Consider the following 26,425-nt stretch of genomic DNA (forward strand, 5'->3'; position numbering starts at 1 on the left):
ACCTGAGGAGTTTCAGAAAAATAACTGCTCACAGTTCTTGAACAGAGCCTTAGGGAAGAGATGTTTACCCTCTGCACTCCCTATCTGAGACTGGGGAAAATCCAGTATCTCCTGGCTGGATTTGAACTCCAGAGCTAATCAGAGCCCACAGCATAAAAGAATCTGGCCAATAGTAGGGCAGGATACTTTTTCCTCAGGGCTTAAACTGAAAAGAAACAGCTTTCTCTGCAACAGCTTTAAAACACAGAACAAACACCACCGGCTGGCCAAACAAGAGAAATACACTGCATGAAAATATTATTACAGTTCACAGGCTTGAACTTTTTAACATAAACTAAAGGTTATGTAGTACAACATATAGTTGCACTCTCCTACTTCTCATAGCCTAAGCCTTTTGGATGGCTTATCAAACCCTTCAAGTACATTTTGGCTACAATATACCTTTTCTGTCTATTGTAATTTTATTGTGCAGTCTCTTTGCCACTGCAGTAATGAGTGCAGCCCCCTTGCCACTACCATCTTCAGACAGCATGAAAGTCACGTTGCACTTGGGAGCCAGGTCTGCCACAGTCTCTTGTAAAATCCTAGAGAAACTAAATTTAAGACAAAATTAGTGTAATCATGTTTTCTACTTCAGAAAAGAGCAATGAGAAATCTCTACACTCAGATTCTATATAGGTCATCAAACTTAAGGCATGGTGAACAGACTGATTAGTTAATAGGCCATTAACAATCAATTGGTGTTAATTTGCACTCATTTGGGTTTACATGTGGATCTGCCCTGTGCCGTATTCTATAAAATGTGTGCCTAAATTGAGCCTGCAAATAGGTGGGAAAATGTGGGATATAAATGCAGCAAAATAAAATAAATAAATAGCACACAACACAAAAAGAGGGTGTGGCCATGGGAGGGGAATGGATGGGTCAGGAGCATTCCCAGTATTTAGGCACAACGTTATAGAATAGGGTTGTTTACATGCCCAACTGCCATTAGTTGCACACCAGCATTTACACTAGGTTTCAGCAGAGTGACATCCAAAGTTAAGCATGAGATCCGCAACAAAGTAGTATTTTATAAAGAGCATTCCACACAGAGTGCCCTTTGCAGAATACCAGTTTGGTGCAGATCTTCCCGGCACCTAATTTTGGGCATCATTTATAGTTTTAGTCAACCTCCAAACCCTCAAGTTCTTCATAGTGGTTGTTCTGTCAACTTCTTTGACCTCATAGCTGTAGTATGTTTCTATAGAGCAGGGGTTCTCAACCCAGTCTTTAGGACACAACTAGCCAGTCAGGTTTTCAGGATATCCACAATCACAATGAATATGCATGAGGTGACAAAACAATGCAACAAGGAGGTGGCTGTGGCCATGGCCAGAAGGATGCTAGGCTGCATAGAGAGGGATATAACCAGTAGAAGAAAGAAGGTGTTGATGCCCCTCTACAAGCTGTTGGTGAGGCCCCACATGGAGTTTTGGAGGCCATATCTTACTAAGGATGTAAAAACACTTGAAGCGGTTCAAAGAAAAGCGACAAAAATGATATGGGATTCTGCATTGCAAGAAGTATGAGGAGAGACTTACTGTCCTGAACATGTATACCCTGGAGGAAAGGAGAAACAAGGGTGATATGATACAGACGTTCAAATATTTGAAAGGTATTAATCTGCAAACAAACCTTTTCCAGAGAGGGGAGGATGCTAGAGCTAGAGGACATGAATTGAGGTTGAAAGTGGGCAGACTCAGGAATAATGTCAGGAAGTATTTTTTCATGGAAAGGGTGGTAGATATCTGGAATGCCCTCCTGCAGGAGGTGGTGGAGATGAAAACAGTAATGGAATTAAAAAATGCCTGGAATAAGCACAAATGAATCCTGTTTAGAAGGAATGGATCCAAAGAAGCTTAGCGGAGATTAGGAAGCAACACCTGCAATTGGGAAGCAAAGTCAGTACTGGGCAAACCTCTGTGGTCTGTGTTCTGATCGTGGCTGGACAGATTTCGCTTCAGCTTCAGAAGTTGGAGAACAAGGCCAGTGCTGGGCAGACTTCTATGGTCTTTGCCCTGATCATGGCTGAATAGATTTGGATGGGCTGGAGTGGAGCTTTTCAGGGGCTTCGATGTTAACTTCACAAATTTTAGAACAAGGACAGTGCTGGGTAGACTTCTACTTGCCCTGAAAATGGCAAGGACAAATCAAGGCCAGGCATACATATGAAGTATCACATACCATATGCAATGAGTTTATCTTGTTGGGCAGACTGGATGGACCATACAGGTCTTTACCTGCCGTCATCTACTATGTTATATGTAGATGGATTTGCATGTCCTACCTCCATTGTATGAAAATTTATCTCATGCATATTCATTGTGGGTATCCTGAAAAGCTGACTGGCTATGTGTGTCCCGAGGACTGGGTTGAGAATCCCTGCTGTAGAGACACACACCTTATCAATAAGGAACCCTTAAATCCACTTAAACTTATTTTGCTTGGATTTATATATATATATATATATATATATATATATATATATATATATATATATATAGTGATAAACACAGTGTCTGCCCTTACATGAGGAGGCCGCCAGAGGGCGCTCTCCCACTGAAAACCGGGAAAATGCCCATTCTGGTCACTAGAGGGAGCTCCAGAGAGATAGCTGGGGGAGTGAGAAGAGACTTCTAGGCCAGATCTTTCTGGAACCAGAGGGGCGAGGTCTCAAGAGGTGGGGAGGTTTATTGGACACCTCATAAATAGCTTCCTCTCAGTAGAGGAAGGAGTTTTGCCCGAGGGAAAGGAGATGGGAGCCTGGAGGCCGGAAGCCTGAACTGTGGAGGAGGAAGGACTGTGTGTCCAAGAAGGAAAGCAGGCTGAAAATTCTGGGATAAGAAGTCCCTGAAGTATTGGGGTGGGACTGTGTGTCCTCAGTACTGGGAAAGAACTGGGTGTTCAAGGGGAAGGACTGTGTGTCCAGGACTGTGGGTCCCCAGTACTGATGTTGGAACTGTGAAGGGTTTAAAAAGAACAAACAGCCGTGGGGTGGAGGATAGGACCGTAAGGTTAATGTGAATAAAGAAGGTCCTATCCAGGGGAGGAGGCTGTTATACCCTGAGACCCAGGTGTCCCACAGTAAATGGTCTCAGGGGAGTGAATTTGGGGTAACCAAATAATAGTTGGAAAGCAAGGTTCCCACTAGACTGGAGCATAATTCCAATAAACTGAATTTAATTATGATCAGCTTAATTTGCATATTTCTGTGAGCAAAGGGATCTGCGCTATCTTCCAGAGGAGGGTGACCAGGGGGCCCACCAGAAGAACTGGTAAGGTGGGTCGGTTACCAGGAGATACAGCGGGGAGGCCGGGCCAGGACTGAAGGTTAATGCAGAGGTCACCCTGAGGTAAAGGGGAGGACCAAACATAGAGGCCCGAGTCAACGGAGACACAGAGAGGTCTGGTTTCAAGGTGGTTCCTTGAAGCCAAGGGCTGGTGAGGATGGGCAGGAGCCACTAGAGGGCCACTGCATATATATATATATTTTTGTGGGTTGAGGGTGTGGAAAAGGGGGGGGGGGGGTGCTATGTTCTTCTTTTGTCTTTAATTTTCTTCTTTCTGGCTTCTTTTTCTCTCTCCCTCCTCCTCCCCCTCCCCAACTTAGTTTTTCTGGAAAATTATGTATACCTGTGCATACATTTTCTAGATTAAATTATACATTTGTACTTAAATTTTTGAAATCATGCAAATAACTGCAATCCTACCCTTTGGAAATGCTTCCAATATGTGCATGTAAAAGTGTGCACATACCTGCATATAGGGAAGGCAGTTCTTGTAAAAACCCATTCCTATCATGAAAGCACTGTTTTGCCCACTGAAATGGCTTTGAAAATTTTCCACCATGCAAACCTTTATGAAAAGCTGGTAAGATTCACTCACTGTGGGTGCAGCTTGTACAGAATTCCGTCCACACCAACAGTGATATCCAGATGATGTAATCCTCTGTTCTCCCTGATCTTATCCACGACAGCAGCCATTCCGGCACCGCAGAGCTGGGCAGCTCTTTTAGAAACTGTGCCACACACTTTTTTTACAATAATACTGTCATCACAGGTGCTTTCCAGGCCCAGCTGCTGTAGAATATTTCTTACTTGATGCAGGGCTTGCTGGTCACTGCATCAATATAAACATATGCACAGCAGATCTTACAGGTTATACAATACACTGTGAAACACAGTAGCAAGAGCATACAGTATTACTTAAATCAGTCAAATTACTAAAAGCTAAAGATGGTTGCTCTCATCACAAGAGCCTGGATTATGAGACGTACATGCCAAGCTAACTAGTTTGTATACACTTTAATCTGTAAAAATAAAATGGACTTCCAAAAGAAATGGCAGAGACACAATCCAAAAAGGAATTCAAAATAAGAAGGGGAAAAAGCAAGCAGAGCATGGCTCATGGAATTCATTTCAGCCCCTCAACATGTAAATGCTTCTATGCGTGTTGGTGGGGGGATTTTGGGTGGTTCTGGGGAGGGTGTTCTGTGTGTCTGTGATCAGGAGAGATGATGGGAGTGGAAGCCCATTTGAAAGGTGAAATTCCTTTATCACTACATGTGAATCAATGTATGTATACAGCAACTGTTGTAACTGCTTCTCCCATACACATGTACTGAGCCATTTTTGGAAGGGGTTTATTTCTCTTTGAAGAAACTTCCTCTGAATCACCTCCCTCCATCATAGAAGCCCAGACCAGATGTGTTCTACAAGCAACAGCCAGCGTGGTTAAAAGGTGAAGCAGTTGGGGGGGGGGGGGGGGGAATAGGGGGGATAAAAGGGTTATAAGCATAATGTTAAAATAAAAATTAAATTGTTGCATTGTCATGTGCTGGAGCCAATGGCTCGTTGTTATGTTTGAGATGTTATTTCAATAAAAATTCAAAAGTTAAAAAAAAAAGGTGGGATGGCGGCACGCAGGTTAGCGAGCTCTGAACTCCTCTGGGATTGACGCGCTGTAAAACGAATTCCTCTGAATTATGCCACATACTAAACGGAAGGGCAAGGTCCGGAATGTAACCTTGACACCCCGGACCTCAATCCCGCGTCAGCTGTTGATCGATCAGTTCACCTCGCAAACTTCTCTCCCATACGCCGTGAGTGAGCCCGCTGTCCACCAGATAGGGGAAACTCTGGAGGACTTGGGCCTTGAAGTCACGCTTTCTCCTCTAGCGCTTGAACCTCCACCCCACCCAGAAGGTCGCCAACTACAGAGAGGTTCTACCGGGACCGAAGGAGTATTTTGCAAAAACATGTATCATTACTACTACTACTACTACTATTATTTAGCATTTCTATAGCGCTACAAGGCATACGCAGCGCTGCACAAACATAGAAGAAAGACAGTCCCTGCTCAAAGAGCTTACAATCTAATAGACAAAAAATAAATAAAGTAAGCAAATCAAATCAATTAATGTGAACGGGAAGGAAGAGAGGAGGGTAGGTGGAGGCGAGTGGTTACAAGTGGTTACGAGTCAAAAGCAATGTTAAAGAGGTGGGCTTTCAGTCTAGATTTAAAGGTGGCCAAGGATGGGGCAAGACGTAGGGGCTCAGGAAGTTTATTCCAGGCGTAGGGTGCAGCGAGACAGAAGGCGCGAAGTCTGGAGTTGGCAGTAGTGGAGAAGGGAACAGATAAGAAGGATTTATCCATGGAGCGGAGTGCACGGGAAGGGGTGTAGGGAAGGACGAGTGTGGAAAGATACTGGGGAGCAGCAGAGTGAGTACATTTATAGGTTAGTAGAAGAAGTTTGAACAGGATGCGAAAACGGATAGGGAGCCAGTGAAGGGTCTTGAGGAGAGGGGTAGTATGAGTAAAGCGACCCTGGCGGAAGATGAGACGGGCAGCAGAGTTTTGAACCGACTGGAGAGGGGAGAGGTGACTAAGTGGGAGGCCAGCAAAAAGCAGATTGCAGTAGTCTAAACGAGAGGTGACAAGGGTGTGGATGAGGGTTTTGGTAGAGTGCTCGGAAAGAAAGGGGTGGATGCATACTGAACTTCAGATTTTTTTGTTTTTAACATTTCAATACTGTAAATCCCCCCTTCCCATATCCTCCCTCCCCTCTCCCCCCCCTCCCTAAACCTTCTCCAACTTCCCATATATAGCCCAGTTAGCCAGAACATTTTTGTAGAAAGGGTCCCCAAACCCTTTCCCATGCGGGCTTAGTTTTTCTTCTTACTGCAGTTAGTCTCTCCATTTCACATATGTTTCAATAATTTTTATTGATGAACATCAAAAAGATCCAATACAATGAGATAAGAAACATTTAAATGCCAATCTCAAGAAACAGAAAATTGTTTTTACCACATTTGTTCCTAAAGCCATTGTCATCAATTCGTTTTTCACTTTTATATCCCCCCTCCCCCTTCTTCTATTATAGCACTAAACAACAACCAAGAGAGCAGATCCCAAGGAGCCTGTGTTCTGATGGCCCCCCCGAGATCCCCCCCCAGGTCCACACTTTATCACCTATTCCCACCCCTCTACCCTCCCCTTCCCTTCCAAAGCTCTAGATATAGGTCAATGGGACAACGTCCTGGGTTATTCTATCAGTCAAATGTTCAAAAAGGAGCTTTTCGCTCTTGGGGGCAAAGAGTCCAAAAACGGGCCCCATCTCAAACAAAATTTATCAAACTCACGCCTGTCACCTTCTTTTATCATCATACGCTCAGTTCGCAATAGTTGTACCATCCGCACTCGCCAGCTTTGAAGAGATGGGCCTTCCGGTGATAACCAAGCTGCTAGAATGGACTTTTTTGCAATCAGAGTAGCTCGCCGGACAAAGTTTATAAGACCTTTCGGCCTTGGAGCTCTTAAGCAGGGATTCCCAAACAGCAGGAGCGGCGAACCAGACCACTTAGTTCTCCACAAAGCAGAAACCTTTAAAAGTAGAGTTGACCAGAAGTTCTGAATTTTTGGGCAGGCCCAATACATATGTCCCAAGGTCGCCCCTTCAGCATAGCACTTGGGGCACATCCCATCTGGAGAGGCCCCTGCATAGAATGCTCGTCGGGGTGGCATATGCATCCGAAAAGCAAAGCGATACTGTAGCTCCCAATGGTCCGCTAGGGGAGACGCTCTATGCAGTGTTAACACATGTTCTTTAAGCAAACCCGATGAAACTTCTACCAGCAGGTCTCTGCTCCAAGCCTCCGCATATTTGCCAAAATCCGGTTCTGCAATTGTATGTTTAATATGTCGGAGATGGAATCTCAATGGAACTTTTTGTTGCGATCCCAAGGCAAACGCCACTGGCAATTCCTCTTGCACATCTTCCGCTAAAGATTCCCAAGGTAGGCTCCTCGTGTAATGTAGTAACTGCCAGTAATGAAAATAGTCTTTAGGGTGAAATAGGCCTCTTTTTTGTAATTCCTGAAACGATTGCAGCTTTCCCTCCCGGGTTAAGATCTGTTGCAGGTAAATTATGCCCCGCTCTCTCCATTGTTTGAAGACATTATACATCATTCCAGGGGGGAATTCAGGGTTCCCATACAATGGTAACATCGGGGTGACCTTTGTCGAAAAGTGATGTAATCTGCAGATCCAGTTCCATGCCTTCTGCGCCTGTGGCAGGATATTAGAAATATCAACAGTGGAGAGGCCCCCCCACTCCCATGGAGACAACTACTGAAATGAATAGGTTCAAATAAGCTCAATTCCATGGCAGTGGCTGAGAAGTCCGTAGAGTTACGGAACCAGTCTGTTACATGTCTCATAGCATTTGCAACCGCCAGGTGTCGCACACTTTGTAAGCCCAACCCTCCATACTCTTTTGGAACATACATTTTGTCTAAAGGGAATCTAGGTTTCCTTCCCCGCCACAAGAATTTCCTTAACATTCCATTCAGTCGTCTTTCATCCCTATTTGTGAAGTGTAGAGGTAGGGTTTGGAACATATATGACCAGCAGGGGATAACCATCATGTTGTAAAGCGCGACACGTCCCAAGAGGGAGATAGGAAGACCCCGCCACTGCTCCAGTTTTCTAGCCGTGTCCCTCAGCAACTTTTGAATGTTCACCTCATACAGACAGCTTAATGTCCTAGGAATTAATATACCTAAATACTTAATCTCCGTCCCCGCCTTCTGCAGTGAAAAATCCTTTGGGCCGGGGCCATCTAAATGATCATGTAATCTCATCATTTGCGATTTTTCCTGATTGATTTGAAACCCTGATATAACACTAAATCGTTCTATCTCCTCCAAGAGGGCTGGTAAGGCCACACTCGGGGATGTGGATATGATCAACAAGTCATCTGCAAAGGCAAATGTCTTTACCCGATCTCCCCCCACTGACACCCCTGCCACCCCTTCTCCCCGCTGGATACTTCTAATCAATGGCTCAATGGAAAGCACAAAGAGGAGTGGGGACAGGGGGCATCCCTGCCTGGTCCCTCTCTCTATATTTATTTGCTGAGTTCTGCCTCCATTAATCAGCACGGCTGCTTTAGGGTTAGAATATAGCGATCTGATAGCCCCAAATGCCCAGCCTCTCACGCCTACAAATTGTAGTACCTCAAACATATAATCCCAACCCACCTTATCAAATGCTTTTTCAGCGTCCAGGCTGACCAACATCGTTTCACAGCCTGAACGCTGGGTCTGAGCTAGGGCTAATAACAATCGCTGCACGTTGGTTCCTGAATGTCTGTTACGGACAAATCCCACTTGTTCTTGACCAATAAGCCTAGGTAGGTATTCCTGCAATCTATTTGCCAACAACTTTGCAAGAATTTTTACATCTACGTTAATTAGTGAGATCGGTCTGTAAGAGCCAGCTTGATTTTCAAGTTTCCCTGGCTTAAGCAATAATGTTATTAATGCTTCATTAGCATAAGCTGGAAATTGTCCCTGAGTCACTACCTCTTCCAGGTATGAATGTAGGGGACCCACCAAGTGCGGACTTAAAATTTTATAGAATTCGCTAGTGAACCCGTCTGGGCCTGGAGCTGAGTTTGAGGGGAGTGCCCGAATGATTCCCTGCAGTTCCTTTCCTGTGATAGGGCTATTTAGTTCCTCCACTTCCAATGCCGTCAATTCTGGCATCCCAGCTTCTCTCAAATAGTCTGTTATGGTTGCTAAGGATGGGGGGGGGGGGGGGTTGCTTTTTATACAAATCACTGTAAAATTTCTGAAACACCTGTTGCACTCCCTCCCTCCCATTCTGGATGTGCCCTGCCTGATCTTTCACCGCCACTATCACTCTCGGTCCACCCCAGGACTTAACCACCCTTGCTAACATTGCTCCTGACTTATTCCCATATCTCTGGAGACGGAACTTCCTGGTCGCTAAAGCTCTAGAGGCTCTTTCATGTAATAGAGAGTTTAAAGCTATTTGGGCTATTTTCATCTGTTCCCGGTTATGATTCGTTGGGGTCGCAGCAAACCGGTGTCTAGCTCTCCCCAATTTGCGTTCTAGATTAAAGATTGCCCCTGTAATTCTACGTTCACGTTTCACCGTGAATGCAATCACTGCACCCCGTATGACCGCTTTCGCTGCCTGCCAGAACAATATGGGGTCATCCTTGTGTCTTCCATTAAATCGTAAGTATTCCCCCCAACTCTCTAACAAATGCTGTTTAAACGCTGGGTCATTAGCCAAATATGAGGGAAACCTCCACCCTCTTCCCCCAATCCCTGGGTCTCGGTCTTCTAAATCCAGCCAAACCATAGAATGGTCTGAAATTTCCTCCGGGCCAATCTCCACTGCACTCACGTATGGGAATACCCTTCGGTCTACCAAAATATAGTCCAATCGGGAGAGTGTCCCATGTGCCCTCGAAAGGTGGGTATAATCCCGTTCCCCTGGATGTAAGACACGCCAAGGATCCACCACTTCAAGAGCCTGCATAAATTGAGATAAAATCCTTGATTCTGGGCCCCTCCGGGTCGCCCTCCCAGAGGAGGAGCTATCTAATGTGGGATCGGCTACTAAGTTAAAGTCTCCCATTAGAAGCAGTGGCAATGATCTATGTGGAAGACACATCTGGAGCAAATGGTCATAAAAGGGTCTCCCATGTTGGTTTGGGGCGTATAGCGCTACTACCAAATATTCAATATGATGGAGCCAGAGACGTACCACCACATACCTCCCCTCAGGGTCACTACCCACCAATTGTGCCTTAGCCACCGCCCCCCTTCGAATTAGGATTGCTACCCCACTTCGCCTGCCCTCAGCCTCCGCCCCGAATACCTCTCCTACCCAAGCACGCTTCAACTTTTGTAATTCCTCCTGTGACAATCTCGTCTCCTGAATGCAAGCCACATCGGCACAGTGTCTTTTTAAAGCATGTAGGATCTTTGTCCTCTTAATTGGAGATGTTATGCCCCCTACATTCCAAGTTATAAATCTAGTCCAGGCGCCCCCCCGTTACAAATGGAGTAATTTCCATAAGTATAATACATAGTAACGTACGGGTAACCCAGGCGCCCAGCTCCACCTAAGTCTCCCTCTGTCTTAACCATTAACCCTGCGGCGTATCCCTGACCCTCAACCCTCTGATGTTCTTTAATCCCCCCCCTTCCCCCCTCTTCCTCCCTCCCGTACCCTCCCCCTCCCCAAATTTCCCCCCCCCCCCAACTACCCATGCCCTCTTCTTTCGCAACATCTACTAGAAGAGCGCCGGTCTGTCAATGGCAGGGGTCCCCTTCCCCGCCCCCTCACTCATTCCTTTGTCATCCATTCCTCTTTCCTTACATTAAGTTACAATTTATGCATAACATACAACAGCCCCCAAACAAACTGTTTTAATGACAGTATAACATAACAGATGTCAACTGGGTGCACCATTTACCAACAGCCCATGTGCGACTTTTGCCTATTAACGGGCTCCCCCTTGGCCCTCTTCCTGTAAGTTCCATCAGCCATTTTGTCCAGGGGGAGAGGGAGGATTCTCCCGCAGTAGGCCCTGAGCCTCTTCCAGCGAGTAGTACATCTTCCAGCCTCCCTCTTCCAGCACTTTAAGCTGGGCTGGGTATAGTAACATAAATCTTTGATTTTTCACTGCCAAATGGCGGCACACTGGGCCGAACGCCTTCCTACGCTCTTGCAGGGCCGCAGAATAATCCTGAAAAATTTTTACAGCTGCTCCATCAAACGACAATGAGTCCCATTTGGAACGAGCCCCTCTCAAGATTTCTTCCTTGTGCAGGAAGTTATGTACCTTAATTATGACCACTCTTGGCCTGTTGCCTCCTCCGGTTTTCCTACCCAGGCGATGCGCTCTCTCCAGGCACAGCGGGCCAGCGCTGTCCGAGAGCGCGAACTCGGATTTCAGCCAATTCTCCAACTGGGTAGGTAGGGCACGATCTGACACGGATTCCGGAATCCCAATCAGACGGAGGTTAGACCTCCGAGATCTATTTTCTAGGTCGTCCAAATGTTTTGCTTGAGTTCGCAGCATTTTCTGTAAGTCTTGCACAGCAGTTTCCCTGTCCCTACTCGAGTCCTCCAGCTCAGACACTCGTACTTCAAGTTCCCCCGTTCGTCTAGTTGTTTCTCCTAACAGCTACTCCACACCCGCTATTTGTTCAGATAGCTTTGTTAGCTCTGGCTGTAAAGCTGCTTTCACCGCTTCTGTAATTTGCTGTACTTGTAGCGGGTGGAATCTCGGAGGGGAGTCCGAGATCGGGTCGGGCGCCATCTTGGCATCCCCCGATCCACGCTGTTTCTCGGCGCTTTTTTTCCCTGATTTCAGCGCTGACGCCCGAGTCTCCTTTGTAACAAAAGAATCCATTGATAGGCAGTAGATGTGCCTTCAATTTCGGAATGTTTTAATTCGATTTTCACTCGTTATTCGGGGAATGAAGGAAGGGGAGCCCCGGAGAGAAGAAAGACACGACTTCCTTCCTCAAACCATCACGTGACCTCCAGAGTGTGTATTTCTCCATTTCACATATATAACGCACCTTAGTGATCCAATGTACCATTGAGGGAACTTTGGACGACTTCCAACTCTGTGCTAAATTTGTACGCGCTGCATGCAAGGCTCCTCTCGTCAGAAGCCACTGATCCAGCGTAAAACCCTCAGGCCACTGCCCAAGTAGGAAAATTAAAGGATGCCATTGCACAGATTTACCCACCCAAACCTGCAGACGCGACTTCACCCCCTTCCAATAGGCCTGAGCTTTAGGACATAACCACCAAATATGACCCATGGTCCCCACTCCCCCACATTTTCGCCAGCAATCTTTGGGCACATGGGCAAACATATGATGTAATCGGACTGGTGTTAAATACCATCTATAAAAGACTGATGGCATTTTCCTGCATTGCCACTGCTATAGAAGATCTCAGAATCTTTTTTTCCAACGCCAGCCATGCTGCCTCTGGTAGAGTAAAATGTAATTCCTGTTCCCACCATTTCCTATGCAATACATAATGTTTAACTGTCATCACCTGGTAGGCATACAAGTGGGATAACATGTCCCTTGTTATGTTCCAATTAACACATAGCTCTTCCATAGGGTGTGTGTCCCGCAGCATACAACCTCTATAGACTTGTCCTAAAATGAAATGTTGTAACTGTAAGTATGCATAACGATCGTCAGGCCGAAGCCCAAAATCTTCCACCAACTTCTCAAAGGTTACCATGTTACCACCCACATGTACCTGTCCCAACATGTCCAAACCTGAGTCTGCCCAACTGCTAAATGTAGTATTTCCTATACCCGGTTCAAACATAGGGTTATCCACTATTGGGGCTAAGCCTGACACCGGTGGTTGATGCTCTGCAAACATAATGTCCCAATAATAAAAAGTGGTCTGTACAGTAGGCGGAAACCTATCCACTCGTCCTCTATATTTACTAGCAAACCACGTTATGTGTCCCAACTTCCGAGTGCCTACCAGGGATTGTTCAATATCTACCCACAATTTACTTTCGTCCTTCCTAAACCAGTCTATTGCAGCTCTAGCTTGTGCTGCACAATAGTACCAGAACAGATTTGGCACTCCCAGTCCTCCCTCTCGTCGACTTTTGTAAAGAAAGGCATGCGGCAGCCTTGGCCTCCTCTGATTCCACACATATCGAATCAATACATCCTGCAGTCCCAACAAGAAGGTGCGAGATAACCTCAGGGGAAGGACCTGAAATAAATATAAGAGACGGGGCAGTATATTCATTTTGATCGTCGCTATCCTCCCAAACCAGGATAACTCCATAGATGACCACTTATTCAGGTCCTCTCGCACCTCCTTTTTAAGTCTCGGGTAATTTGCTATGAACAGCTCAGATAAATCACTCCGTATCTTAACTCCAAGATAGGTTAATTCATGAGCAGCCCACTTAAAAGCAAAAGACGTCCTTAATGTCTCCATCACACCCTGAGGTACTCCCACTGCCAGGCCAAGAGATTTACTCGCATTTAATTTGTAGCCCGATATCCGGGTGTAGTCCTCTATCACCCTCATTAGATTGGGTAATGAGATCAGCGGGTTTGCTAGAGACAACAGCACATCATCTGCGAATAATGCTATTTTATATTCCCGTTCCCCCACCCGTATTCCAGCTATATCGTCATTCTCTCTGATAGCTGCCGCTAAGGGTTCCATTGCTAGAGCGAACAGTAAGGGGGACAATGGGCAGCCCTGTCAAGTTCCTCGACCCAACACAAATGTCTCTGAATTCCCCCCGTTGACTCTCACACAAGCTTGCGGCGAGGAATACAAGGCCTGTATTCAGGCTCTAAAAAGCTGTCCAATCCCTACTCTATGTAGAACCTTGTCCAAATATCCCCAGTGCACTCGGTCAAACGCTTTTTCTGCATCCAACCCGAGTAACACCATGGGCCTGGCTTTTATCTGAGCAGCATAGAGGAGATCCACCGTTCTACGTATGTTATCCATGGCCTGTCTTTTTGCTATAAAGCCCACTTGGTCTGGGTGGATTAGATTAGGAAGCACCTTTCCCAAACGGTCAGCCAACACCTTTGCCAAAATTTTGACATCTGTGTTGAGAATCGAGATGGGTCGGTAAGAAGCACATTCAGTTTTGTCCTTGCCTGGCTTTGGTATAACCGCCACCCAAGCCTCCATCATTGTCTTAGGGAGAGGAGCCCCTTGCCTCACAGCATTGATTATCATTGTCAGGTAGGGTGCCAGCTCTACCACATATGTCTTATCAGTGCTTTTTTTGTAGAAAAAAAGGTGCCGGTACTCATTGTGGGCGGAGTCACCACATGTGACTCCACCCCTATTATAGCCACACCCACCTTAGCCACACCCCTTATATCCACCATAGCGCATATAAACACACATCATTGAAAATATTATACTAGTATAGGAGAAAAAAATAATGTGATTTTTTTTTTCATTATAAATAATTTCTGTAAGCTGTTACAGCTCCAGTATACCTAGTGCAAAATAAGACAGCAGATGTAAATTCTCAAATTGGACATATTCCAGACACTAAAATGAAAATAAAATGATTTTTTCTACCTTTGTTGTCTGGTGACTTTGTTTTTCTGATCGTGCTGGCTCAGTATCCGATACTGCTGCTATCTATCCTCTTAACTCCGTTTCCAGGGCTTCCTTTCCATTTATTTCTTTACTTTCCGCCTTTCTTCTTCATTTGTTGCCCTACATCCGTAAGTAAAAGCTGGGTCCTCCGCAGACTTGACTGTCCAGTGGATCCAGCTTCTGCCTATTTTCTTCATCCATGTGCAGTTTTTCTCCTCTCTTCCTTTTCCCTCATCTCATCTCCTTCCTCACTCTTCCCTCGCCTCCATCCATGTCCAGCATTTCTTCTCTCTCCTCCATCCACCCATGTCTAGCAGCTCTCCTCTCCCCTGCCCTCCATCCACCCATGTCCAGCATTTCTTCTCTCTCCCTGCCCTCCCCTCCATCCGCTCAGGCTATTTGTGAGACCTCACTTTGAATACTTTAGATTTGGAAGCTGTATCTTTGTAACAATATAACATGGCTAGAGGTTGTCCAGAGAAAATCAAAATGGTGCAAGGCCTGCACCAGAAGACATACAAGATGAGAACTGAGAGTCTAAATATTGTGGTAAAGGTACCTTTGGGTTAGCTCTTTTGGACAGGAACTCAACTGTCCGCTGGTGTACTATTTATATTCTTTATTTACCAATTTAAATGTGAAACCTCTCCATTAACTTATTAGCAAATTTCCATGCTTAACATACAGCCACTTATAAAGCCATTTCCATACCAATTAACCGATAGTGCTTTCCTCAAACCATAACATGCAATAGACCTTTTCTGATCCAGACTTCAGTCAGTGGTTTTAAACAGCTCAGTTCCAGTGAATCATAGGCTTACAGTTGACTTTTCTAAGTACAGTTTCCAGGCAGGCAAAATACCTCTGTTTGGATAGCTCTATGCTACTACATTTATTCTAATTATAAAGTTACTCCACCCATGCTCTCTGGTCAGCAACTTGGAGCTCTCTAGCAACATTCTAAACCAGCACAGCATAAATGCAGCTTTATGGCTTCCATCAGAACATTTCACACAGCATACACGTTATTCTTCTGTCTGCTCAAACACTACTGGTTCCTTAATACCTTAAATATAAAGCTAGAAAGCATTCGGGGTTCTGCGTTATTAGAGATTCTGAAAATTAAACATGTAGTGCAAGCTGATCTCCATCTCCCAGCTGCATATTCTCACCTGGTCCAGCATCAGCTTCTGCTTTGCCACTGCCAACAAGTACCTGGTCATCCTACAAGCCATGCCTCACTGTGCCCTCATTACTGCCTCAACTTCCCAGCAGCTCTTCCTCGGTGCCACAGCATGTTCAACTGGCAGGGTTCAAGGCCTCTCTACAAAGTGCCACTTTCTTAAAAAAAAATATATACAAAGCAGCGGCGCGGTGCCTCGCGTCAGAATGTAAAAGAAGAAAAATCGCTTCGGCCAGCCTTCTGTCGCTGTGTCGTCCCGCCCTCTGATGTAACTTCCTATTTCCGCAAGGGCGGGACGAACAGCGAGGGAAGGCCGCCCGAAGCGATTTTTCTTCTTTTATATTCTGACGTGAGGCACCGCGCCGCTGCTTCGTATATTTTTTTTAAAGGCAGTCAGGTGCCAGCCGGGTTGGGTGGCAGACGAAGAGGAAGACTGACTCGGACCCTGTAGGCTAGCTTGGGAGGGGGTTGGGAGGAAGGAAGGAGAGCAGGCTCGCTCTCAAGAGCAACCGGCTCCAGCACGCCGGACCTACAAAAAAGGTGCCGGTACGCCGTACCGGTGCGTACCGGCACAAAAAAAGCACTGTGTCTTATAAAACTCATTAGTAAAGCCATCTAACCCTGGCACCTTCCCCGTGGGCAAGGCTTTTACAACCCCTATAACCTCCACCCTCACCGGTTCCTCCAGCTCTCTTTTTTGGAATTCAGAGAGGGCCGGCAGCTCCCTAGCAGCCAAATACTCATCTATTCCCCCCGTCTGTACAGTAGCATCCTCTGTATATAGGTTCTCATAATATTGGGCAAAACGGTCCCTTATCTGAGCTGACTTATGCAACATATCTCCCTTGGCATCCCTTACCCCCAGGATATGCCTATCCGCTCTCATCTTTCTTAATTTAGCAGCTAACAATCTTCCCGGCTTATTGGTTCAAGCGTAATGTACCTGTTTCATTCTCTCATTCACATATTTTAAACTCTCCTCATGCAACCCTGCAATTTCCAGTCTCACCGCCTGCAATTTGCATTAGTCAGCCACAGAGCCGGAGGCCCTGTATCTGTCTTCCAGGACAGCCAATCTTTCCATACACTGGGCTAGACGTACTCTATGGACTCGGGCCTTTTGACTAGCACATTTAATAAAGTGCCCTCTTGAGACTGCCTTGAATGCGTCCCACACCGTACCCAATGTTGGTCCCGAGTCCATATTGATGTCAAAGTACTCTTTCAGAACTAGTTTAAAACTAGCTACTGTATCCATATCCTGTAACAGGTTGTTGTTAAACGTCCACCGTTTGTCCCTCACCTCCTCCCTAAGAGAAGGGATGACAGTCCAGACCGGGGCATGATCCGATATGGAAATATTGCCTATAGAGGATTCCTCTCCCCCTTCAGACAGTTTTATCAAGAAAAATATAGTCTAGGCGGGAGTAAGTGAGGTGTACCTGGGAGTAGAAAGTGTAATCCCGCCCCCTAGGATGTCCCATTCTCCACACATCATACAGGCCAATCCCCTCTACAAAGTTATTCAAAGCATAAGATATTCTGCAATCCGTCGGAGTAGGAAGGGCTGACTTATCAAGCCTAGGTTGCATAGTGGCATTAAAATCTCCCGCCACCAGAACCTTACCCCTGACGAAGGCCTGGAGTTCCCTTTGAAGTCGCTTGAAAAAGTGTTCCTGCCTCTCATTTGGCGCATATACATTAACCAATGTGTATTCTTCATGCTCCAACATAACATGTAAAAAAAGGAATCGTCCCTCCCCATCTCTCTTTGTATGCATAATCTGCACCTGTACATCTTTGTGAAACATGATAGCCACCCCTCTTTTTTTAGCCCCTTTTACGTCCGAGGCACAGACCACATGCGGATATTGTTTAGAGGTCAATAACCTCTCATGCTTTTTTAAGAAGTGAGTTTCTTGTACAAAGACCACCTGTGGCCACGCCAGACGCAATTCACGCATTAGTCCATGTCTTTTATAAGGGGAATTCAACCCCTTTATATTATGTTTAAATCTTTTTATTATGAAGCAGTGACTAAACTTTACCAGACATTATCCACATACAAGCACCTCCAATGATCCAATTATGTCTGTCTAGAAACAATGTACAATTTTCTCCCAACCCCCACCCTCTCCCCCTCCCCAAACCCCTCCCCCTCCCCCCCTCCCCCCTCCCCCAAGAATAACCCCCCCCACATTACCCCCCCCCCTCCCGCCCACAACACAAGGTAACACTCATCAGTCTATCCTACATTCCTATGACACTGTCAATTCAGGAGTCTACTGCGTGCTAGGGGTTGCAGTGTGTCCCTAAAGCTCGCCCATGTTTTTTGGAGAGCCCGACCCTCTTTAGAGTCCAGATCCTGAACTCCGCGCCTCTCCAGCTTCAGCAGTTCTATCATTTGTGACCTCCATGCTCCAATAGCTGGTGCTCTGTGTTCTCTCCAATGGAGGAGGATGACCCATTTTTCCATCAGGACAGTCCGCTGTACAAACGAACAAAAACCTGGCAGTGTGGGTTTAGCTTGTTTGAATTCTCCAAAGAGAAGTAGAGGTTGTCTCTGGATTGTGCGTCCCCAATATTTCTTCGTCTCACCAAGAATGAGAGTCCACAATTGCGACGCATGGCGACAAAACCAAAACATGTGAGCCAGCGAGGCATGGGCCACCGCACACCATGGGCAGGCATCTGATTGACCAAAGTCTGTCTTGAAGGCCCTCGTTGGGGAGACGTACAGTCTTAAAGCAAATTTATATTGCATCTCCCAGAATCGAGTAGAGATGTGTTCCGAGTATGGAGGTCAAAAATCTGCTCAGTACATCTCCTGTGATCTCGGCCTGCAGGTCAACTGCCCATTTCCGTGCTCTGGTATGATAGTCTATGTCCTCTGTTGAATCCTGCAGGAATCTATGATGAAATTTTAACGGCACTGGGTTATGTGCTCCCAGTGTCAGAGCAGTATTTAAGGTATCCTGGACATCCTCACTCAAGTTACTCCAACCCAAGGCTGTGATGTAGTGATGAATTTGTAGGTAGGCAAACCGGTCACGTTCAGTCAATCTAAATTCCTGCTGCAGCTCCGCAAATGGTCGTGTCTTGCCCTCCTCCGACACCAACTGATAAATGTATCATATTACCCCTTTATATTATAAGTGAAAAACTTATAACCCACCATTGAACCATCTCTGAATGATGCTAGTTATTAAAGAACGGTGTAAGGCCTTCCCTAACTCTCCCTTTGCCCCTCTAACTATACCCAGCCCCTCCCCAACTATCCCCCCCTCCCTCTCAACCCCTCCCCCCCTACCATATCCACCCACCAGACAATGCCTTCTAGCATTGCATGGGAACCTGGAATAAAGTGACTCAAGGAGCGAACTCACCACCCACTCCTCCCCCCACACTTCAAACCAGTGGTGTAGCTACGTGGGGCCTGAGGGGGCCTGGGCCCCCATAGATTTCAGTGGGGACCCCCCTGCTGCCTACCTTCCATTTTGCTGGCGGGGGACCCCACTCCCCGCCAGCCGACGTCCTCTCCGACCGTAGAACGCAGCGGCAGCCGGCAGAGAAAAGTCTTCTTCCTTGCATGCTGACTCAGAGAACAGTTCTGTTCTGTTCTCTGAGTCTGACGTCCTGCATGTGCAGGACGTCAGCATGCAAGGAAGAAGACTTTTCTCTGCCGGCTGCCACTGCATTCTACGGTCGGAGAGGACGTCGGCTGGCGGGGAGTGGGGTCCCCCGCCAGCAAAACGGAAGGTAGGCGGTGGCGGGGGAGGGTTTGCGGCGGGAGGGGGGTCGGCAGAGACGGGGGGGGGGCGACAATGGTGGCAGGAGGGGCGGCGGCGGGGGGGGGGGCTAAAATGTGCCCCTCCCCTCGAGCTCTGGACCCCCCTCCCACGGAAGTCTGGCTACGCCCCTGCTTCAAACACATCCCCACCACCTCTTTTAAACCAGATAAACAGCCCACTACAACCTTAAAACCCTTGCAAAACAGAACACTTCTCAATCTCCCCAGCTCATCCAGCTAGTCAGCATTCATCTCTGATATTGATACAGATATAATTAGAACAGTAAAGTCCTCTTTGAGCCTTCAGGTGTGAGCCTTAGGTGTCTTCTGTTTCTGTGGAACTCTCTTCCACTTCTGCAGGCGTGCTTTGGTCGTTGAAGCCAGCTCAGCAGGCAACATCTCTGACGTGGTCAGCCCAGCCTCATATAAAGACTTCCACACATCAGCCACTTTCCGCGTCCGACATTGTTGTCCCTTAAGTTCATAGCAGATGGCAAATGGAAAAGCCCATCTGTAGGCAATTTTTTCTTTATTCAAAACCTCAATCGCCGGTCTCATGGCACGCCTCTGTGTTAATGTGAACACGGAGAGGTCCTGGAACACAGACACCCGGGCTGCATTGTAATCCAAGTCTGGGAGCTTATGAGCCTTCTGCAAGAGCAGTTCCTTAAACGCATATGATGAAACGCGAACAAGAATGTCTCTCGGTCTATTATCCACTCGCTGACCTTGCACTCTATGCGCTCTATCAATCGCCGCTGCAGCCGGATCCCAGGCCTCACCCAAGATTTTTTCACAAAGGTTCCTCACCATCACTGGGATGTCCTCTAGGCCTCCACTTTCAGGAATTCCACGAAAGCGTAAATTGTGCCTTCTGCCTCTGTTCTCGAGGTCATCAAGTTTATACTGAAAGTCCTCTGATTGTTCCTGCATCTGCGAGATACGCATGGTCAGCACCCCATGTTGTTCGACCTGGTCATCTAACTGCTCCTCCAAGGTTTCTACGCGGCTTGCTAGCTCTCTCAAATCCAAACTAACTGCATCAATATGCTCCAAGATTTCCACTTGCGTTGCTTTTATTTCGGCGCGAATCGCCTCCAAACATTTTGCCAGATCCGTGGATGCACTCTTTTTTGAGGCGGAGTGGCGCACCGCCGCGTGTGAGGCCGCTGAGTCTGAGTCCGACATCGCGGGAGATGTATGGCGCGAAAGGCTCCTCGCGGTCTGGCGCTTCGAAGTACGCTCGCTTCCCCTTTGCTGCGACGCTGATGACTTACTAATTTTAAGCAGCAGTTTGTCTGGAACAGCTTTCAGTGGGGTTTCGCTGAAAATATTCCTCAAATAGCGCTATTTGGGCAGCGTTAAGGTAGGGAAGTGTGGGAGCTATAAGCTTAGGCAGCCATTCGCCTCCGTGACATCACTTCCTTAATGCCCGCAGGCCACTTTTTACTGCGGCTTTGTAAAAGGGCCCCTTGGAGCCTTACTGGTAACACAACTAGGATGGTATTCGTAGTGTTTAAATGGAATGACAAGATCTCAGCTCATCTAGAGAAGGAGGATTAGAATATTGTGACTTCATGCCACGACATTCTGTTGGGCCAAAACCACTCTGGCCTAATATTTTGCAGTCTCCACAGAACTTATATACAGGGTGAGGCAAAAAGTAACCTAGAGTTATTTTTTTGCTTTTTTTTTTCAGCAACCACTTGGAATTGCAATGTGAAATTTTACAGCTTTATTTTTTGTTATTATCTACATTTATGTGCCTAGTGAAATGAGATTATCTTTAAACATGGTGAAGTTACACATTTTTTAGTGTGACCACCCAGCGATTTTCATGTGTTCAAAAATGTTTGTACTGTAACATTGCCAATACTTGGAAAAAAAAGTGTGTGTGTGGGGGGGGGGGGGGGGGGGGGAGGGTGGGGGGGGGGGGTACCAGCTCACTGTTAATGACATCACAGTGATGTAGACATTTTCTGGGGAGCAATGTTGGAGGCCTAGCATAAGCTCCACCCAAAGTCGCAAACAATCGCCAAAGTCAAGGAAGTGTTGCAGATGATCTAGGGACAGATTGAGAAGGCTGTTAAGAACATCAGTGACTGAAGGCCTGTGTTAAAGCTGGGGGTGGACACTTTGAGCATTCACAGTGACTGTGAAATTCTGACACATTGTTAATTGTTTTGAATGATGTTATTTTACTGTGTTTTAACTCAAACATTTTTAACGTGCAAAAATCACTAGGTAGTAGTATTAAAATGTCATTAACATTACCATAACATAAGATAATTAAATAGCATTTAATAGTAATATGTAAGTATGATGACTAAATAAGTACGTAAAATTTCTTGTTGAAATTCAAAGTGGTTGCTGAGAAAACAACAAAAAACTCTACAGGGTTACTTTTTTTTGCCTCATCCTATATACCCAACCTTCTATAAATTCAGCTGACATGTTAGCAGGGGCGTAGCCACGGGTGGGCCTGGACAGGCCCAGGCCCAGCCATTTTCCCTCCAGGCCCGACCATCCACATCCTTCGTGCGCTGTCGCTGCCCTTTTGTCCCGCGGAGGCAGCGTTCAGTGTTTCCATCCTGCCCTGTCTTCCCCAAGCTCCGCTGCAAGTGCATTCTCCTTTTCGCCCGTCACGCTGCACTGCCATTCACACAGGCAGCTTCGCTCCTCCCCCTGCTGCGCCCATCTGGCCCTCTCTGATGCACTTCCTGTTTAGGGCCGGATGAACGCGGCAGGGGGGAGCGAAGCTGCCTGTGTGTATGGCAGCACAGCGCGATGGGCAAAAAGGAGAAGAATTCCACTTGTAGGGACTGATGCAGCGGAGCCTGGGGAGAAGACAGGGCAGGAAGGAAATGCTGAACGCTGTCTCCGTGGGACAAAAGGGCAGCGACAGCGCGCGAAGGATGTGGATGGGTGGGCTCGGAGGGAAAGTGGCTGAGCTGCTGGGACATGGGAGGGAGAGGAGGAAGGGGCTGGAGTGCTGCTGGACAAGGGATGAAGAGGAAGAAGGGACTGGAGGGAAGGGAGAGAGCTACTGGACATGGGAGGGAGAGGAAGAAGGGACTGGAGGGAAGGGAGAGAGCTGCTGGGACATGGGAGGGAGAGGAAGAAGGGACTGGCAGGAAGGGAGAGAGCTGCTGTACAAGGGAGGAAGAGGAAGAAGGGACTAGAGGGAAGGGAGAGAGCTGCTGGACATGGGAGGGAGAGGAGGAGGGGATTGGATGGAACGGAGAGAGCTGCTGGACATGGGAGGATGTGGAGAGAAAGAGGGGAGATGGATGAAAGGATGCAGAGAGAAAGGGGAGAAACTGGAAGGATGTGGAGAGAGAGGGGAGACTGAACATGGGACATGGGACAAGGGAGAGGAGGAAGGGGCTGGAGAGCTTCTGGACAAGGGAGGAAGAGGAAGAAGGGACTGGAGGGAAGGGAGAGAGCTGCCTGACATGGGAGGATGTGGAGAGAAAGAGGGGAGATGGATGAAAGGATGCAGAGAGAAAGGGGAGAAACTGGAAGGATGTGGAGAGAGAGGGGAGACTGAACATGGGACATGGGACAAGGGAGAGGAGGAAGGGGCTGGAGAGCTTCTGGACAAGGGAGGAAGAGGAAGAAGGGACTGGAGGGAAGGGAGAGAGCTGCCTGACATGGGAGGATGTGGAGAGAAAGAGGGGAGATGGATGAAAGGATGCAGAGAGAAAGGGGAGAAACTGGAAGGATGTGGAGAGAGAGGGGAGACTGAACAGAAAAGGGTAGAGAGATAGAGAGACACTGGCTAGAAGGAGAGGGGAGATAGAGACACTAGATGGAAGGATCAGGAGAGAGGGTAGATGGGTGGAAGGATGAGGAGAGAAAGAGGAAAGACACTGGATGGAAGGGTAAGGAGAAAAACAGGGCTGTGCCAAGGGTCTCTGGTGCCCCCCTGCAGACTATCAGTTGGCGCCCCCCCCCCCCCGCCGGCAGCGGCAGGAATTCACCGCTACCGCTGCTGTTTGGAACCTCTCTTCTGCCGTGACCCACCCCCTTCTGATGCAACTTCCTTTTATGCGGGGGTGGACCAGGGCAGAAGAGACTTCAATCAGGCTGCATGAAGCGGTTGTGAATTACTGCTGCTGCCGGGGAACTTCCTTCAAGACATTTGGGGGGGGGGGGGAGAGAGTCAAAGAAACAGGGAGAAATGTGGCAATGGGCCCCCTGTTGCTCTGGGTCTTCAGTTGCCAGAAGTCAGTCCGCTCCTGCCCACATCTCACCTAGGGAGCAGCTGTGGCACACCTGTTGAAAAACACTGCATTGGACTTTGTGTGTAAGCAAAATAAGGTAGCCACACATAGGGTGACATCATCACTAGAAGACGCCAGTTCTGACCTGCTCCCTAGAGCCCAGAAAAATCTTTGAGCATGTCTGAACTTGCACACCTAGTGGTTACTCCAACCAAAGCACCCATGTGCCAGTCTGTTTCATGAGCTTTTAGCCTACAGACAAATTCTGCTCCACTCTCTATAACAATGCTGGATTCCAAAGCACAAAAAACAAAAGACAAATCAAAATCAAAGGCCAAGCCTCACGACCCAATATGAAAACCAGGATTTAAAAAATACCCACAGTGCGGGAAGAATATGGCACTATCAGACTCCCACCACATGTGTGTCCAGTGGCTGGAGCCCCAAGCATAATGTGGTTATACAGTTATATATAGTTGCTGGATCTTAAGTACTACTAGAACTGGAAATATGACTGTGTTATGTCAAAATCCATTTTATTACTCATTATCAACTTATCTCTTCCTTTCCTCGTGTCTTAGTCTCCCCTCCTTCCTCCCTGATTCTAGCTTGTTCTCTCCCCCCCTCCCCCCCAACAGAAATTTCCTTGCCTGTTGGCTGTTGTTTATTTGTTGCATTTATATCACACATTATCCCATCTTTCTTTTCTTCCCCAGCTGGCCTGGTTGGTTCCAGTCCCCCACCCAACCTGCAGCCTCAAATGCACTTTCTTTTTCTTTATCCATGATAAGTAGGCCCACGCCACGCCAGCCAGCCAACAAAGTAATGAAAAGTTAACACAACAAGGCGAAACCTTACCAGTGCTGTCCACCACAGTCTGACTCTGACTCTCACAGCAAAAAACAAAATTAATGCGGAGCACCACAGGAGCGGGCAGCGATCAATCATCCAGCAGCGGCGCCGGCTCTCCTCTCTCCTCTCAGCACTGCTGCACACTGCACTCCAACGCGATGGCGGCAACACCCGTCCAGGTCCTGGAGAGTCGGACTGCCTGCGAGGCTCCACAGGCGTGCGTCAGAGCTGGGGCGGTGCTAAACAGACGAACGAGTGCTGCGCACGGGAAGGCAGCAGCGAGCCAGTCAGCCAGACCCAGCAGCGCATGCGAATAGGCGCCAACAATGCGAGAGAGGTTTATATTTTTTAATTTTAGAACACGACTTGGCTGGCGGCGGCAGCGGCGGTGGCGCCCTTGATTGGCAGGCGCCCTCCTGCCGTGCTTACCGCGCTTACCGGGTTGGCATGGCCCTGGAGAAAAAGGAGACGCTGGATGCAAAAGAAAGAGGGGAGACACTGGAAGGATGGGGAGAGAAAGAGGGGAGCTGCTGGATGGAAAGAGGTAGAGGACAGAGTAGGGAAAGACTGGAGAATAAGAGGAAGGGGCATGTGGAGAACAAGGGTGAGGAAAAGATGAAAAGCCATAGGTGATGAATGGACAGGAAACCCTGGCAAGAGAAAGACGAAGGAAAGCAGAATCTAGAGACTGGGAGCAACACAATAAGAAAAAGTAAATGGCCATACAACAAAGGTAAAGAAAATAAATTTATTTTTAATTTAGGATAAAGTAATATGGTACCTGTGTTAATAAAGTTTCAGAGACCAATACTTCCTTCCTTAGGTCAGGAGAGGATACCATAACAGCATTATACTGACCTGAGGCAGGAGGTTTTGGCCTCTGAAAGCTCATTGAAAAGGGTGTTAGGCTATTAAATAAATTATTTTCTGAAACCTGATGCACTGAAAAGAAGCACTTTACCCCTGTGTGACAAATGCATCTGATTAGTGTGACTAAATTTTGCTGGGGAAGGGGAGTAGAGAGAAAATTTTGTGCCCACCCACTTTAGGTTCAGGCCCATCCAAAATTGGTAGTCTGGCTATGCCGCTGCATGTTAGTCCCCTTTGCTGGAGATGCTGTAGATGTGGTAGATACTGAAAGGCTTTGCTTAACAGAAGACTATCTCTACTTCAGGAAGCAAGTGAAAGCTTGTATTTTTCAACTAGGCCTTTAATGGAAGAAGTAACTAACTTGTTAGTCACACACACACACAAGGAATGACCCTGGCTGCACATTCTATAGCACAAGTTTACACACTCCTACCCTAGCCAAAATAACATTCAAGCACACTTCTGACCTCCTCACTTGCAACTTTCCTTAAATTAGTACCTTATTTTCTTACTCCTGTTACTCTACCTTATCTGTCTATATGTTCCATCTTTGCTTACATCCTATACTGTCTATTAAAATGTTTTATTGCATATTCTGTTGACATTGTAATGTAGCATACTATGCCATACTTTGTAATGTTGTTTGAATATTTTTACTGCTGTAATTATCTTTTGCTTATGTTTGACTTATTCTTGCAGTATATCACCTTGAGTAAATTTCTTCAAAAAAAATAAATACATTTCTTATGGTTTCTCTCTTCTGGGCAGAGGTGTTCCACACTGTTACAGGAATTGTAGACTTTTTAGTGGATCTATTCCCAGAATTAGGACTTCTAAGTTCCTGGTGTGCAACTGATCATTTATGGAGATGCCCCATCATACATGTCAGACTTAATTGACTTACCAGAGAGAAACAATAAACGTTCATCACGCACCTGCTTAAACTTTCATTATCCCAATTGCAGAGGCCTTAAATACAAGTCTGTACATACATCCAGTTTC

At 46.9% G+C, this 26,425-nt stretch overlaps 1 protein-coding gene across 1 annotated transcript in view; it reads right to left on the reverse strand.

Annotated features, from left to right (window-relative positions):
• Nucleotides 1-430: 430 nt before the first annotated feature.
• The window catches only part of LOC115471270 (putative hexokinase HKDC1), a 220,313-nt gene continuing 194,318 nt past the window's right edge, over nt 431-26,425 (reverse strand). The window contains exons 17-18 of the mRNA XM_030204972.1: nt 3,928-4,161; nt 431-593 (exon numbers count right to left, since the gene is read on the reverse strand). Of these exons, the coding sequence (XP_030060832.1) occupies nt 431-593; nt 3,928-4,161 (397 nt within the window). The remainder of the gene's footprint in view (nt 594-3,927; nt 4,162-26,425) is intronic.

This window comes from Microcaecilia unicolor, chromosome 5 (assembly GCF_901765095.1).
Source record: "Microcaecilia unicolor chromosome 5, aMicUni1.1, whole genome shotgun sequence".
Taxonomy (NCBI): domain Eukaryota; kingdom Metazoa; phylum Chordata; class Amphibia; order Gymnophiona; family Siphonopidae; genus Microcaecilia; species Microcaecilia unicolor.